Below are 16727 nucleotides of genomic sequence, written 5' to 3'. Positions count from 1 at the left end.
TTAGCTCGGCTGAAAACATCTGCCTGTTGCGGTTGATAATTACACTATGACTGCAGTAAGAGTGACTTAAAACAGTAAATTTACACAAAAGGCAGTTAAGCAGTGAGGTAAAGCTAACTATAAAGCTAACTAGTGGCGCTGCAGTTTCATCACTACAAGACACATTACACATTAGATACATTTTACAGTAAAAAAAAAAGTCTGTTCTAACCATTTTAACAGCTGCACTATAACTCTAAAAATCTTTTTTTTTTTAAATCAGATCGGTGCAAGCTGGACTCCAAGTACAGCATTTGTCACCGTAATTGTGCAGAATTTGTCTCGAGTGTCTAAGAAATGGGTCAAGGAGTTGCCGGTAGTAACGAGCTCTCACTGATAAACACTCTTGCAATTGTTACAGCTTAGATTAGCTCTATCTATCGAGCAAGCAACAACTGTTTGTCATTCACATGAAAAATCCACCTGTCTAGCTCCGACAGCCCAATCAATAGCTGCGTGGCCATTCAGTACAATCATATTTTTCTTGCTCTGTGCAGATACCGAGCAGAGAGGCTGTACAGGCAGGCAGACAGTCCTGTAACCAGGTAGGAACAAATTAGGCTCAATAGCCCTGCATAATGAAATACAGTGTGTGCTTGACAGTCCAGCAGTTGTTATACATGTATGCAGCAGCATGAGGAAGCTGGCTGGAGTGTGGTATATATAGGATTTGGCTCAGTGATAATTCAATAAATGAATAGTCCCTGGAAGTAATGTCTATTTAATTGAATCACTGTTCATGTTCCTTCCTCCCCTGGGCTTTCAATCACCTTTAAACAGACAGAAATACAAAAAATAGCGCAAACGAATCCACTGCTTGAGTGAGCGTCTGAAAATGCTCATATTTTTGGAATGAGGACAAGTCCTTCCTCTTAAGTAATGTGCCTTAAATATGTTGCATTTCCCTTTTACAGTAACTATTACATCAGCCTATTTCCTACAATTCTGTTTTGGTATTTCTATATCACAGCAGAGGGTCAATCTCAGGCTTTCCTTCTCAAAGAATGAAATATGGTGCAGCTGACACCAAAATGTGGTTATATGAAGGTGGCACAGCTATTCAGTGTGCATGACAAATACCTTCCTGCACAGCACACCTGCAGCTGGTTCAACATTGTCCAAGAGCTTCCAGGCAAACTTTACTGAGTGCCAAAACTGTGTCAGGTTGGTATAATGCTGCTATAAGATGACAAGATCCCAAAAAGTAAACTTTGTATACAGCTCCATGGTTGTTTGCTTTGTGGAGCAGCACTAATCTTCCAGGAAACTAGTTCTTTAAGCCACAGAAAAACAAGTCTCAAACACAGGCATTCCAGGCATGTCGTTCAGAAAGGAGGTATAGGAAGACTCCATTCTATTTAGCAGCAGAAAATGCATTTAATAGGTCAGGAAAACATTCAATCTTGTGGAAAAATGTTTCTTAATTTGATCAGTTACACTTGCCCAGATTCACACATGAAATGAAACATGAAATCTGTGTGGGATCACTATTTGTTGAGCTATTTTTGGCTTGTGTGGTCATGAATGGGCCAGAAAACACCCACAACCAGCTCACACATTTAAAACTGGACAAAATCAGTAATTGAACCCAATTTACAAAATTATTTTTTTGCACGAGAGTAAAACAACTATCCCCTAACTTTTCAGATCTCAAAGAGAAAGATTAAATTGCACTTCATTATATTTATAACTCAGATTTCTGCCAAGATCATTAAAACTGAAGTGGCAGAAATCAGCCGAGAAACAGATATAAATTAAGAAGCCATGAATATTTTGTGGTCAGATGTCATCAAATGGCCCTTTTAGTTTGTACCAAAAGCAGATAATTTAAGAATTTATGGACCCTGAGATCAAAAAGAAGAGCTGGGAATTTGGCATTGTTTTCTGACATTATGAACCTACGAAACAAACTAAAAAGCCGAATAAAAACCATATCTGTAGTTTAGTAGCTTCTTAAAAGAACAAAACAGGAAATAAATATTAATATAGTTTAAATGGAGGTGTTTTTTTCCCTTTGAATCCTCCACTCAAGATGCTTGTGTGTTTGTTAGCAGGCCGGGAAATCTTTTTCAATGAATGGGATGGACACTGCTACTATCAAAGAGTGCGCTGAAGGTGGACAGCTGCATCCTGAGTAGCTGGAACAGAAAAAAAACAAAACATGCGGGTATTGTAGAGGATATAGTGAAAGATGTGTAGTGTGTGCATCTGCTCTTGTGTGTTGTGTAGTGAGTGTGTACTGAAAGGAATCTCCACTTCACTGCTCTTCACAGTGACTGGTCACAGCAAGTGGGGGAGTGGTTTAAACTCACAGTTAGCGAGTTTAAACCACTTTAGCAAGTGGTCGGGGGGCTTGATGAAAGGCGAGCACATGCAGTCTGGCACCAGCAACCTAAGGACACACTACCTCTAATTCCTGATGGCTTTTTCCCCTCCTACCACTGAGAGGTAATAAAAGGGATCTGCAGAACCTCAAGAGAACCGTTTACACTTGGATGCTGCTGGGGAAAGACATCCAATTATAGAGAGAAGATTACAGGAACTCTAAAAGTCCAAAGGGATTGAATTGTGCTCGCATTTTTTAGGTAAAAAGCTCCACGATGAAGATGTTGAATGTGGACTTGTTAGTTTTAAGCTTCTGCCTTGGTCTGGGAACAGGATACAGTGCCGTTAGTAAGAGACAATATCAGATCCAGAACGGCCCTTGCAGCTACACTTTTCTGCTGCCTGAGCAAGAAAACTGCCAAACCCAGAGCAACAACTACAACTATCCGGTTCAAAAGGATGGACCCACGGACAACAACGAGTCAGTTCAGAGGCTGGAACAACTGGAGATCAGCATGGAGAACAACACACAGTGGCTGCTCAAGGTAAAGTTGTGTCACACCCATGATATCCCATAATACCAGTGACTGTTTTGATTGCAGTGATTTGACAGTGATGGAAAAAGTCTATGTAGGTATCCAAAAAAAGCCTTCAGTGATGTATGAGAAGACCAAATGTGATAAGAGCATCCACAGAGCTAACAGATCAGAGATTCTTACTTCCACTCCAATTTTTAGTGCCAAGGAGCATTGAATTTTAAAGAAGACCCAAGAACTACTCAGCATTGTACAAGCAACTTGAACAAATTGTTAATTTTGCCAGATTTCCCTTAAATTCATGAGAAAGTTTCACATAAATGTGCCCATTTCAGGTGACAGACAAGTAATTCAGAGCCCATATTAGCCCATAGGTTTGACTAATTCCACAAAATAGTAATTAAACTGTTCACTGAACAAAGACGCAGAATCAGTTTTAACGGGCAAAGGGATATATAACAAGAAAAATTTTGTAAAACTGTAAACTTCTATCAGAGCTTTAACAAATCTAAAATCAGATTAAGACTTTATTTTGATTTGCACAAGTTGGAAACAAACACAAAAGTGTGCTCGTGGTTTCTAAGACACTTCTATTCAGTGGAAAGGGACATACTGGGTTTGATGATTGACAAAGACTCAACACAGGTGTCCACACGCGGGATGCATGCTTTCCTTTTTGTTTGCTGAGCCGTTACTTGTCCAAGTGAAAGAAGGGAACTGCTTCTTTTCTTATCCCCTCTCCTCAACCCTTCTCAAAGTGTGATTAATGATCACAACTAAACAAGATGAGGAGAGACAAGACAAAAACATCTCACAGCTTGAACACACGATGCCTGTCTCGTAGCATAAAACAAGTTCTGGTCCGTTTCACAGGAGATGTCAGACAGCGCTTTGCTCACAAAGGCAAAACTCAAGTGCTGCCTTAACGATCAAAGCCTGTTCGCAATACAACTGAGCATTTTACAAAGTCCAACAGAACATCTAACATACTGCAAGGTCACGTATTTGCTATATACACAGAAGACTGCTGATTGATGTGTCACTAAAGACTTAGCTGTACTTGTATCAGCATACTTTATCTGCTTCACATCAGCTTTTGTATATAAAGGGAGACTCTCATATCTACTTCTGATGTGAATTCTCCCAATAGGACAAAAAAATCACAGCTAAAGTGTGAAAAAGGATTGTTAACATTATGTGTGAAAGAATAAAGCATGCACGTCCAAAAAAACCAACCTTGTGCAGGTGCTGGCATTTTCTTAATTATTGCTTTACTTAACATATTCCTGTACATTATATTAGACAATCAGTTAGAGGCCAAGTAAAATACGGATTTTTACAGTAATTGTATTGAAACATTATACTTTACTCAAAGTCTGCTCTAATAGAGGAGAAGTATTAGGCCAAAATCTTTTGGACGCAAAAACTTTTGGACCCAAAGATTCACAGCAACAAGTGCGGTAGAGAACTAAGGTCTCCAAAGACTTGTGTCATTACAAATATATTAGGAAACTCACATTTCTACCACAGATGACCAGTGAAAATATTAAGACAGGTTGGTCTGCTGCTGCAGCTGTAACCTTAGTATTAATATTAACATATTAATTCTTATATGGGAGTGTTGAAACCATATTTTTAGCTTTTATTAAAGATTCCTTCCAGTTAAAATCAAGTTAATGTCATTATGGTGATTTTTATATGATGGAAACTTCACAACCGAAATAATCGATCAACAGCATAATTGAGCATTTCTGCTTTGAATCAATCCAGCCTACTTGCAGGTTGGGGCTTTCCATGTCCTTGTTCATCTTTAGAATTGTTTTTTTGGTTCGTACATGCATGGCTGAATTACTCAAATAATATAACTTTCCTCTGTAAAAGCACTTAGAGTAGTTTTACAGTGTTTGAGCAGAGTCATAAGCTGCAGCAAATGGGGAAATGTGGTTGGAAAAAGACGCAGGCACTTCACAGATCAGCTCATACATTTAAGCCATTTTAATGCAGGAAATGATCATTTACATGGAAAAAGCACCTAAATATGTAAATCTGATGGCTGGAGATGAGTTTGTTGGGGTTTAATAAATTACTTGAGAGGCACTTTAACAGTTCAGTAGGGTAAAATCTATTCACTCCATGTTGTCAAAGCTTTCAGTTGCATTTGTCCCTGAAGAGGAATGAGCCGGAAGTGACAATTAATAGACTGAGTGATTTATGTATGAGTGGGTGGCACATTTAACTTTACATAATAACAGAAATTAATCACTCAGGTGGACTGATGTATGACCTAGTCAGTGGATGGATGGAAAAGTTTAGAGACTAAATAGCTTCAGAAAAGAATCAACTGTCACCTAATTGAGAAGAATGAGATTGCCCTTTGCATTAAGACTGAAAAACTTCACGTGATTTATTTATTTAAAATCATCAGAGTATAATCACTTAATTTCTGAGAGTATTATTTATGCAGCACCAGCTGATGACAGCCGATTAAAAAAAAATTGTCGCGGCTCATGTGAAAGAGGAACAAAGTCATTCCTTGCTGACGCCTTTGAGGGACAGAGAGTAAACAACTGATTAGATCATTTACTGTCAGTGGGACATCCTGCCAAAGACTACAACGACAATCGTCCACACATCCGTGTGTATCCAAGAACACAAACAAAGTGGACACCAAAAGAGGAAGACAAACAAAATCAGTGCTAATTGCATCTGTTGGCTGCAATTATAATAAAAAAAAAACCCAAAACAATAAAAACATCTGTCTGTGGCTGCATTACGGACCGATGAGGGAATAATAAAAGTGATTATGCAAACTTAGTGTGGATGACAAAGATATTACACTAACAGTGGTTTACAGTTGCACACAAGTCAGACTGTCATGAAGGATGTAACTCCTCACTCAACACTTCCATCCTGTTTACGAGTCGTGCGACCTGATTGCCACTCAGGAACACCATGCAGGAAATAACTTAATGATTAGTCCTCGTCTAAATCCGGCGATACGGAAAGGTAGATAAGAACAAATCTTGTAAAGATGATAAAGAGGTTTGATGTGGGCAAAATGACATCAGAATTCTAAATGTTCTAAATGACACTTTTAAAATGTATTCTAATACTGCATTAGTGAGGAGATGTTTCTTTATTCCACCTCCAGAATTAACAAGCCCTTGTAAATTACTTTCATTCCTGACTTCAAGGAGGCTTTGAAATATTAGACTGCATAAAATGAAAGAGACATTTCCACATGGCTCTCCTTAGAGAGGTGCTGCATCTTTTCACCGTGGTACAGTAGCATCATTTTATTTCCAAAACATGCAAATCACCTAAATTAAACTTATAAACACAATCCAAGATGGTTATTATAACATCATCACTGCAAGGATATTTTGGGAAGATGTGTGTCTATACTTGATGTGGATGTCACACAAACCTGAGAACAGTGAACTATTCGGTGCAGAAGGAGGAAGCAAAACACAATAGAACAGTAAAACATAAAATTTTTACTGCGATGTTCTTGACTCATGAATGTTAGCTGCTCGTGTGAGTTCTGTCTTATCCACTAAAAATGGGAAACAGAGCTGCTTTGTGTCCCACATTACAGTAGCTGAAACCAGCTGTCAATCTGTGAACCTCTGTGTATAATCTAACACTAGGTTGTGCATGTACAACAAAAGCTCTGGCTAATGATAGAAATCATTACATCCTAAAAACTCTCTCAATCTAATTTTCATTCTTTCGTGTTTCAGCTGGAGAACTACATACAGGACAGCATGAAGCACGACATGGTTCAAATCCAGCAGACTGCTGTGCACAACCACACAGCTACGATGATTGAAATTGGAACAAACCTGCTGAGTCAAACTGCCGAGCAAACAAGGAAACTCACAAATGTTGAGGCACAGGTGAGGCTGTATATTTGTCTTTTACTCATGGTTAGAAATAATGTGGAAAAAAGCACCACAGTCCAAGCTTCCTGTTCTTTGCATTTAAAGATTCATGCTGAGCCGTGTTCTGTGATACACTATAAAAAAAAATATTGTTGCTTTGGACTGTTAAAAAAAATAAGCAGAGGGAAAAACAGGCATGACGGCGTCAGTTTATTATTGTGGCTACACGTCAATGACCTTATGTGAGCCAACTGTACAGCATTTCCTGTTATTAGCACACTCGTATTCCCAGAGAAAGGGTCTATCAGTTTGTCACAATCAGACATCCGTCTGTTCAAAGACATCAACAGCTCCATTGGAGACACATAGCTAGGATCCATGTAAACAACCTGCTTTTTGCTGAGTTCAGTTCCTCCAAACTGGGAAATTAGTGGCAAGGTCCCCAACCCCAGAGCTAGGTTCAATACGTCGCTCTGTGAAAATACATGGATTTCCAAAGTTTGTCCTTGTTCAGGTACGTCTGCTGCATTGGAATATGGCTACTCTTTCCTGTCATGATTTTCCGTTTTGCAAATGGTTGTTTGTTCACTGGAGGTGCAAACTGGGCTTGTGCTGAAACTGATAAGCTAGTGGAATACAAAGCCTGATGTCCAAACCGGCTGTTGACCTGGTACAAATACTTCAGACTGATATGACATTCAGGAATATTATTAAATATTTACAGCTCTGGATATATCTCCTTATAAGGTACATGTTCTTTCTGAATATTTTCTGAAATGTTAAAATTTACTACACAAAATGTAAAGATGCAAAATAGGAGACTCTTTGACACAGCTGCATAAATTCCATTTAAAATACTCTATCCACAGTAGATTCATTAGGACACATCCTATTTCCAGTACTGTTCCCGAGGGTAAATGTAAACCATTGACATAAAGATATTAGGAAGCATATATACAATAATCTGAAGCATTTAGAAGTGTGCTGGATGACTGGTTGGGGGATGGACAAATCGTCACAGGACATGTGGCACCCAGTCTGAATGAATGAACTGCTTCACCTTGTTGTCTTGTTTTTAGGTCATTCATCACACAACTCGACTTGAGCGTCAGCTTCTTGAAAATTCCTTGTCGACCAACAAGCTTGAAAAACAACTAATTGTCCAAACAAATGAAATCAACAAACTGAATGATAAAAACAGGTGAGGGCACCAAATCACATGGGAAAAAGACAGATATTTTCATGGCCACTAACACTGCAGTGTTGGACTAAGCAAAGACACAGCTCACTGCATGACTTGCCTGTTTCTCCTCAGTTTTCTGGAAAAGAAAGTGGAGGAGATGGAGGAGCAGAGGCAGGTGGAGCTGAAGATGCTTCGAGATGAAAAGGAGCAGCTCCAGACTCTGATACTGAGGCAGACAGCCATTATAGGTGAGCTGGAGCAGCAGCTGCTCAAAGTCTCCTCCAACAACACCGTCCTGCAGCATCAGCAACAGGAGCTACTGGACACTGTGAACAACCTCATTTACACCATCTCGGCCGGCTCTGCTCGAGGTGAGTCAACCCTTCATGTCAACGCAACTTCTTGACCCTATAGTTACCCATAAAGGGAGACGAGGTATAGAGTCTTACTCACATAGACACACACACACATATATATATATATATATATACGGTATATATAAACATATACAAGTATCATAATAACACAGCTGCCAGCACAAGCACTGCTCCGACCTTCATTCCACACAGCTGTAGCCACTCAATTCTCGCAAAAGGGAAGACAATTTAAAAGAATAGTCGGACATTTTGGCCAATAGGCTTAATCACTATCTGGCGGAGAGACATATCAGTCTGTTAAAAACGAAGCTACATCCAGCAGCTGGTTAGTTTTGTTTAATAAAACGACTGGAAACAAGTACAAACGGCTCCCCTGAGTCTCTTCGCTTCCTGGTAGGTGGATTGGTTTACTTTTGGACAGACCTGTGCTCGTTATGTCCAACTGTTTCCAGTATTTAAAGAGCTCATATTATGCTTTCTGGGTTTTTCCTTTTTCTTTTGTGAGTTCCAGTTCTTTTTGTGCAAGTAAAAGTTTTGCAAACTTACAAAGTACAGAGCTCACACCAAAGGAAGCCATTTTCTCATATAGAAAACATCCTCCATAACTGTTGAAATATCTTATCTAAAAAAAAAGCCTTTTCTTAAGTAAAATATCTATGTCATCGTGTAATACATTTGCATGACACCTGCCTAACTGCTAGTTTGGCAAACCCTAAAGCAAAGAATGAGCAGCATCCTTTTAGTCTCCCAACATTTCCTCTGCTTGGACTATTTCTCTGCCGATACTCAGATATCTGGGATTACAGTACAAAACCAGCACTGTTCAGTTCAGTATTTTGGAACCACAGTGTATGCTGGAGCTGGCATACTGGGATGTACAGGGACCAGCCTCACAGAAATGACCCACATTGGCACTAAACAAAAGAATCAGACATGTGAAATGGCAAAAGGAGGACACCTAAATGCTGTACAACTGTGTGCTATAACATTAATGAGGTTGATTTCTTCCACAGAGACCAAAACCGCCATGATGCAGGACACTCCTACTACTTTCATGGACTGTGCTGCTGTCTATAAGTCAGGAAACACCCAGAGTGGCGTCTACACTCTGACATTACCCAACACTACAATAGAGGTAAAGGTAACGTACACTTCTTTGACTGTATCTAACTAGACTTGCTGTAAGTGGATGGTCACCAACAACCTGGTGCTAAATAAAAAGCCTTGTTTTACTAGATCAGTATGAACCACTCTTTATGCGTCTGTAAGCACACATCTAAATAATGCCATGACAGTGCACGTGTACATGCACACAGACATGCAATGATCTACCCTCACTTACACAACCTTGCAAATAAAACACTGCACGCTTCTGGATGAAGAGTTCAGTATAAAGCATTGTGTTTGAGGGCGGAGCAGTCAAATTAAAATGTTCTCAGACGTCTGTTAACGATGTGCATGCTTGAGCAAAATCTGTGATCTCCTTAGATACTTTTCAAGGACTTGGTCTTTATTTCTGAATCCTTTCTTTGCAGCATAACAGCTGTTTTAATTGGACAATACTGTCAAATGAGCATGGATTATTTGCAGAGCATTATTTTCTAATTATAAAACATGGCAACTCCTTTTTACTTGTACTTGAAGGCTTTCTGTGACATGGAGACAGAGGGAGGAGGCTGGACAGTACTACAAAAACGTTTTGATGGCCGTGTTGACTTTCACCGTACGTGGCAAGAGTACAAAAAGGTAAAAGCTATCAAGGAGAAATTCTTCCCTTTAAAAAATACTCACTAGGCTACAGTTTTCATTCCAAATGCAGATAGCTGGGGCCAGACTTGGTTTGGGCCACTGACTGTGTTTGAAGAGTTTTAGGGATTCTGCAGTGTCACTCAGATCAGAGGCAATTTCTTAATGCAATCCAAAGGAGGGACACACTGCGACCACTAACAAAGAGATCTTAAGCAGTCACAATCTGTTGTTCACGAACATAAAGTCAGCCGTGCCCCCGAACATTTTAAAACCACAAGAATTTTAGCTATGTGCCTTCACTGAAGTAACGAATCAATCACAGCACATTTATTATTTCTGTCCGTGCATCTGAAGCCATGTCTATAAAATGACATCGTAAAATGATCCAAAGGATTCCTGAAAATAGCGCCAGTGTCAAGAGGGATATAAATAGGTCAAAACCATGATAAAAAATAAACTCAGAGCTCAATCTCAGGTCCCTGCAAACAGTCATTACGAAGGACAGCATTCGTGTAATTTCCTATCACAGCGCAAGCTCGGATAAAATTTGCATTTTTATTCATCAACATTTCATTGTGACTGCGAATAGTTGAGACTGTTTGTTTGATTGCTGGCATTACTCTGTGAATCCTCATGAAATATTCACTTCCTGGGAATAAATTTTATTGTAACAGCCAAGAAATGTGCAGTACTCTGTGGTCCTCCGTTGGTATGTTCTTTTTGTTACTGGAAAAAGCAATCACTCTTGTTCTGCTGCAGTGGTTCCACAAGGTGTAATTACATTTTTTCTGGGTCTTTTTCAGGGGTTTGGAGAACCTTCAGGTGAATTCTGGTTAGGAAATGAATTTGTCTCCAGACTGACAAATCAACAGTCCTACAAACTAAGGATCCAGCTGAGTGACTGGGAAGGAAACTCTGGATTCTCACAATACGATCAGTTTTCTCTTGACGGTGAAGCGCAAAATTACAAGTAAGTTGTACAAATATCCTTCGAGATTTATTGCTAAAATATTTCTAATAATATTAAGTGTCAAGTACTGAATATCGTTGCTTGAAAAAAAATGTGCAGACCTGTTCAACTATTACAATCAAACTAACAACTGTGTTAATATTCTGAAGCAACTTGCCTCAACTGACCTTGAACAAATAAAAGCAGAGAGGTGTGGCAATCTTTTTTCATGCATGAACCTCTTTCTGAAGCTAAATGAACACAAGGCTGACTATTATTTTATCATACAGCATTTTCTACCACCCAGGAGACACACACAGATCTGCAATTCAGTCTGATTATCGAGCAAATCCTCCACAATTGCTTCCCTGACAGCGAAGATGAGACCACATTAACGGCCACACTGACAGTGATTGTGGTGATTTTCCACTGAATTTTCTGCAGCTGTTAACTCGGAGCAGTAGCACGCAAAACGTTTAATTTCACAATCCTCTGACAGACACACAGAATGTCCCCGGGTCAAGTCATTTATCTCTAGAAGAATTACTTTGAAAACATTTTCTCTTGATCATAGACGCTGACCAGCGGCTCCTACTTAAAAGCAAGACACATTATAGAAATTCCCCTGAATGGAGGTTCTTGATGTAGATGCTTCCTGATACTGATGCACTGGCACCAGCCCAAAGAAAATGTAATAAAGCGGGTCAGTATTTGAAAAATAGGAAATACATAAAATGTCTTGGTATTCACTCTGCAATTCCTGGCAACAACACAACCTTCTGATGTATTTTCTAACCTAAGCCGATTTCAGGACTGGAATGGATACTTCCTTTGAATTTGACAAACAGACATTGAAATGCCCCAATTTACCACAGTTCTTTTTAGGTCTTCAGTCTACTTAACTATGACTAATTTGGTCTGTTGGTTCAGTAGGACCATCCAACCGAAAAGAAAATGCACAAATACAATTATACAAATGATGTGGCATAAAATAAAATAGCACAACCGAATATGTAATCACCGAGGTACTCCACTAGAAATGAACAAAAATGAAGTAAATAAGCACGCAAAACTAATGGAAATATCTCAGTTTTATCCTCGTGACAAAACCCAAAAGCTACGGCCAAAGAACTGTTTAAGTGAGCAATGCCTTTTGAGGAACAGCAGTCACGGACTTCCTCCTCCTCTTCCTTCATTTTTCCTTTTCCATTTTACAGGATACACCTTAAAGGCTACAGTGGAACAGCAGGCAAAATAAGCAGCATTGGGCAGCCAGGAAGTGATTTCAGTACAAAGGATGCAGACAACGACAAATGTGTTTGCAAATGTTCACAACTGACAACAGGCGGTAAGAAACATGTTTTTGTAAATAAGATTTGTTTTTCTAATATTTCCGCTCGTCAGGAAATTTCACTAATCGTATTAATTTGTGATGGACACTTGTTGCGGAACAAATTCCCACCCACGCCAATCTTGGAACTCGCCCCAAAAATCTTCAAGGGCATCTTAAGGGCTGCCGTACTTTTGTGGCCATGTCAAAGAGCACAATTAGCTCAGACTTAATCACTGATCAACCCATTTGGGAATTCAGCTCCTACAATGGCTGACATTAATAGCCTGGGAACAGAGCTTTCCCCCTCTCCTCTTGTAGCTAAAAGGTCCTCCTCCATTCCCCTGAAAGTGACTCTGCTGCCAGAAGTTTGTCTCCTTCTGTATTTGGGTCTGCCAAGTGACCATGAAAGCATGAAAATCTTAACCCTATCCCTTTTTTCCCATGAGGGGTCTCTCAAAGGGGACTCCATAGGCGCATTACACACAGTCGTGACTGAATGGCAGCGGGCCAGAAAAAGACTAAAGCAGGATGTGTCATTGTGAATCTGAAATTGCTCATTTTGAATAAACAAAAAATGAATGAGTGTAATCTTTCTGTATGCAAAAGAAGGACACACCTCTCAAAACAATTCAACCACAAACTAGAGCTTTTAAGGGGAGCTCTGCTTTGGAAATGCTGGGGAGACCTGATGATCATGTGAAGAAACAAGTCATACAAAGCTAGTTGTGGCTCCATAAAGAGCTTTGGGAAATCTCGTAGAGACAAAATCAGTTGCAGCTAAAAAAATAAAAACAAAAAACATAAAGGAACAAGTCTGAAAATGGGGGGAAAAAAATTGCGTGTAGAACTCTGTATCATGCTTCTCGTTTCTGCATCATGTTAGCAATTTACTGCTACAGTGAGCATTACTGGCAGAACACAAGCAGGTCTTTGATCGATCTGCAGTGTGGATTTTGACAAGAAAGAAGAACACGTGGAAGAAAAAGATGTTATATTTGGTTCTGCTGCATCAGTTCAGATCCCATTCTTCCATGATTTTGACAATAAGATAATAGAGCAGTTAAATTGATGGGGCACTCTCTTCAACTCTGTAATCAATGAGCTGAATCAATTTCTCTCTCATATGGCTTCAATAATAAACTGTACAGAGGGCTATTCATTAATAAAATGGTAACTCTTTGGGAGCCAAATTAGATAGTTGTACTTTTTGCTCTGATTCACAGCCTTCTGCTTTCAAAAATACAGCATTTGTAATGCATATAAATGGACAGAACCTTATTTTATATGTATTAAAAAATTGTGCAAAGATGGTTTCACTCAAACAGGAGCATGAAACCATGTAATATGTTATTTTATTATGGATCCCTGCCTGTGGTCATACAAAAATTCCACACATGGGCCACAGACATAGCAGCCAAGAGAGGAGAGACAATGTTTTAGGCCCAGCAATCCCTCATAACACTACAGAAAAAGATAGCAATCACACGATTGTTTGTTTGTTTGTTTGTTTTTTTAACTGTATATTCTCTTTGACAGCATTACATTTAAACTAACAATGTTTTGATGTTTTAGGCTGGTGGTTTGATGCCTGCGGTCCATCCAATTTGAATGGGATGTATTACCAACAAGGGCAAAACTCCAACCGCTTCAATGGAATCAAATGGTACTACTGGAAGGGCTCGGGCTATTCACTGAAGTCCACCACAATAATGATGAGACCGGCAGACTTCTCGGGTTCCCTTTGAACTGTCACACTGATTAAACAAAGTGGAAGGAAATTCTGCCTGACAAACAGCAACAAACAGCAAAACCAAAAAGATAACTTCTCAAGGGAGCTAAAGCACTTCATTGTAATATTTTTAGATATATTTGTCCATGTTTATGTTTTTAATAATTTGAATCAGATGGGTTATTGTCAAATATGGACGGTCAAAGCGACACTGTCAAATGTTTATACTGAAAATACTCATGACTGTGGTATGTTTAGGTAATTATAGGTATAGTAAACGCATTAAGTAGGGGAACAGCTAGCTAACCAGACAGGAGACTAAAATGTGACATTAATTTAAGTTCTTGTATAATATTAATATAGTTTAAGCACCCATGTAACTTTAATGATAGCTGCCGATGTCATTGTACATAAGAGACTATGGTACAAGATGCAGATAAACAACTGGCTCAAAGTGACTGCTATGTGTTGTAGAAAAAAATATATGTTAAATGCCTACAATGTAAATGCTAACAATGCCACAGAAAATGTTTCTCTTACGATAACACTGTTTTACTCCAGAGAATGTATGTACATTTGTTTCTTTAATTTATATGTAGATTTTAAGATTGATATTTAACTTTATTATATATGAAGGAGATCTGCTACAGATCTTGACTGCTATTTTCTAGCTAGCTAATGACTTCATTGCAAACGAACTAAGAAGCATTATTTTAACATAATTCCTTAGTACCCTTCTACATTTTAACAAGTGATGATGACCTTTTGGCAATCTTTGGGGAAGTATTTTTTTTTAATTTATGTTTTTTTTTTTTTCCAAGTTACAACATTTAAATTTCATGAAAAAATTAGGCATATGAGGAAGCTGAGTTTCTTACCAGCCACCACTGGCTAAAGCAGCGTCTGGCTGTAATGTTCTACTAGCTGTTCTATACATGAAGTTGAATATTAAACACTGACCACAAAGCAGAGAACTGAAGACAGCTTTGTGGTCGGTGATTCCTTAACCAACCTCTTAAGGCAAGAGTACAAGAACAAACCGCCTGGTGGATGCACACACCGCTATGTGTTCTGCATTTTTCACATCCTTTTGTGTAGCTTCATCGAGTAGAAAATGCATAATAAATTCAAAATGCTCCAAATTTGTGTTTTCGTTGTTGCTTTTAAAATGATACTTTCTCATTTAAATCCATAGAAAAGTGATGCAGGTTCACCTCGTGGTAGATAAAATGGATACAATTTTCTTTCGCAAAATTTGTAAGTAAATTTATGTTGATTTGTTGTCAAATAGTAAATTCTGGAGAAATCTTTTTTTTTGCATTAACATAATCAAATGGTGTTTTACATATTTTAGAATTCACATAATGATAAAAGCAGGCAGTTCATGGCACGGTTCAGCAATTTCCGCATTGAAACTGCAGTGTACAGATGATAGTCTCAGAAAAATGGGTTCAGACTTCAGGTGGTTTTATAACAACTCAAACAAACCCTGGTAGCTTGTATCAATATTCTTCCTCAGAATTGGTTTCTTGTTTGAACGTGCACGACTGTAGTCGAGCAGTTCTACGGTGCAGTGGCGCATAGAGAAAGAGACTTCTTAGAGGAACATATTCTAATGAAAGCAAAGGTGTAGACTTGCATTCAAGTAATTTACAGGCAGGAAGGGATCATTTTAGTGGGAAAATAATTCTTAAATATGGTACTTCGAGACACAGAGATGAATATTTAGAGGTTTAACCAGTGACTGGAGAAGGGCTTTCATTGCTGAATGCAGAGATTTAAGGTATAGTGAAACTAAAATGGCAAAACTACTTCACATACTGACCTCTCATAACATGGGGGGTTTAGTCTTCTAATCTCAGTAGACAGTAGAGGTCATACATATGAACTGAACACTTCATTTTATATAACAAGATATGGAACAGGTGTGAATAAACCTTACGGCTCAAGGCAACATCATGCTGCACAGAGCACATAAGTAAAAGAGGGAAGCGCGTGGTTTTTTAAATGCTGGACACGTCAATGAGGAGAAAAGAAATGATAAAAAGCCGTGGGGACAAAAAACGATTCTGTCAGTCACAACAAAAGTCATTATGCAACTCCAAAAGGAAATGTGCTGACATTTGTCTACATGGGGACTGCATGTCTTCCTTGCAGTGGCAGGAGAGGAGACAGATTCATGAATGACAATCTCAGGAAGAGGCAACATCCACATTTCACACAAGATGCTTCAGGAAATACAAGCAGGCTGTAAATGGATGACTGGCTATAAAAACTAACAGGTTTCCGTCCAACTTCCTTGGCTTTGTTTTTTCAATACTTTATTAGTTTGAGTGACAGATTATTTATGTGGGAAAATATCTATATTAATAAAATTATTTAGATCATGAAGATTTATACAATGAATTTAATGATTAAGAGTTTTTTGTATCAATACGCAAAGTGAAAAGTTTCAGTGGTAAACATTTTTCAATATAGGACAAAACTGGCAGTAAAAAATTAACTTGAATTTGGCAATTTTTCAAGGATTAGAAAGGAAGCTAATGGAAAAACAAACAACACAAAAAATGTTTAAATTAAATTTACAAGCCTCAACATTTCTTTTGTATCTTTCACAATTTAA

General features: G+C 38.6%; 2 protein-coding genes across 3 annotated transcripts in view; one reads left to right on the top strand and one right to left on the bottom strand.

Annotated features, from left to right (window-relative positions):
- The window catches only part of mcph1 (microcephalin 1), a 35383-nt gene that overhangs the window by 6806 nt on the left and 11850 nt on the right, over positions 1-16727 (bottom strand). The gene's annotated exons all lie outside the window — the stretch shown is intronic.
- angpt2a (angiopoietin 2a) lies at positions 2361-15246 on the top strand. Of its 2 annotated transcripts, none has more exons than XM_022205314.2 (9): positions 2361-2909; positions 6644-6799; positions 7864-7985; positions 8100-8338; positions 9358-9485; positions 9989-10090; positions 10897-11063; positions 12260-12390; positions 13948-15246. In XM_022205314.2, exons 1-9 carry the CDS (start codon positions 2640-2642, stop codon positions 14118-14120), a joined length of 1488 nt encoding a protein of 495 aa, XP_022061006.1. In that variant the 5' UTR covers positions 2361-2639; the 3' UTR covers positions 14121-15246. The 2 variants fall into 2 exon arrangements, with proteins under 2 accessions (XP_022061006.1, XP_022061007.1); XM_022205315.2 differs by having other exon boundaries at positions 2363-2909; positions 9358-9479.

Source organism: Acanthochromis polyacanthus, chromosome 15 (assembly GCF_021347895.1).
Source record: "Acanthochromis polyacanthus isolate Apoly-LR-REF ecotype Palm Island chromosome 15, KAUST_Apoly_ChrSc, whole genome shotgun sequence".
Lineage (NCBI taxonomy): Eukaryota > Metazoa > Chordata > Actinopteri > Pomacentridae > Acanthochromis > Acanthochromis polyacanthus.
Note: the sequence above shows the minus strand (reverse complement) of the source record. Positions and strands in the feature narration are given on the sequence as shown.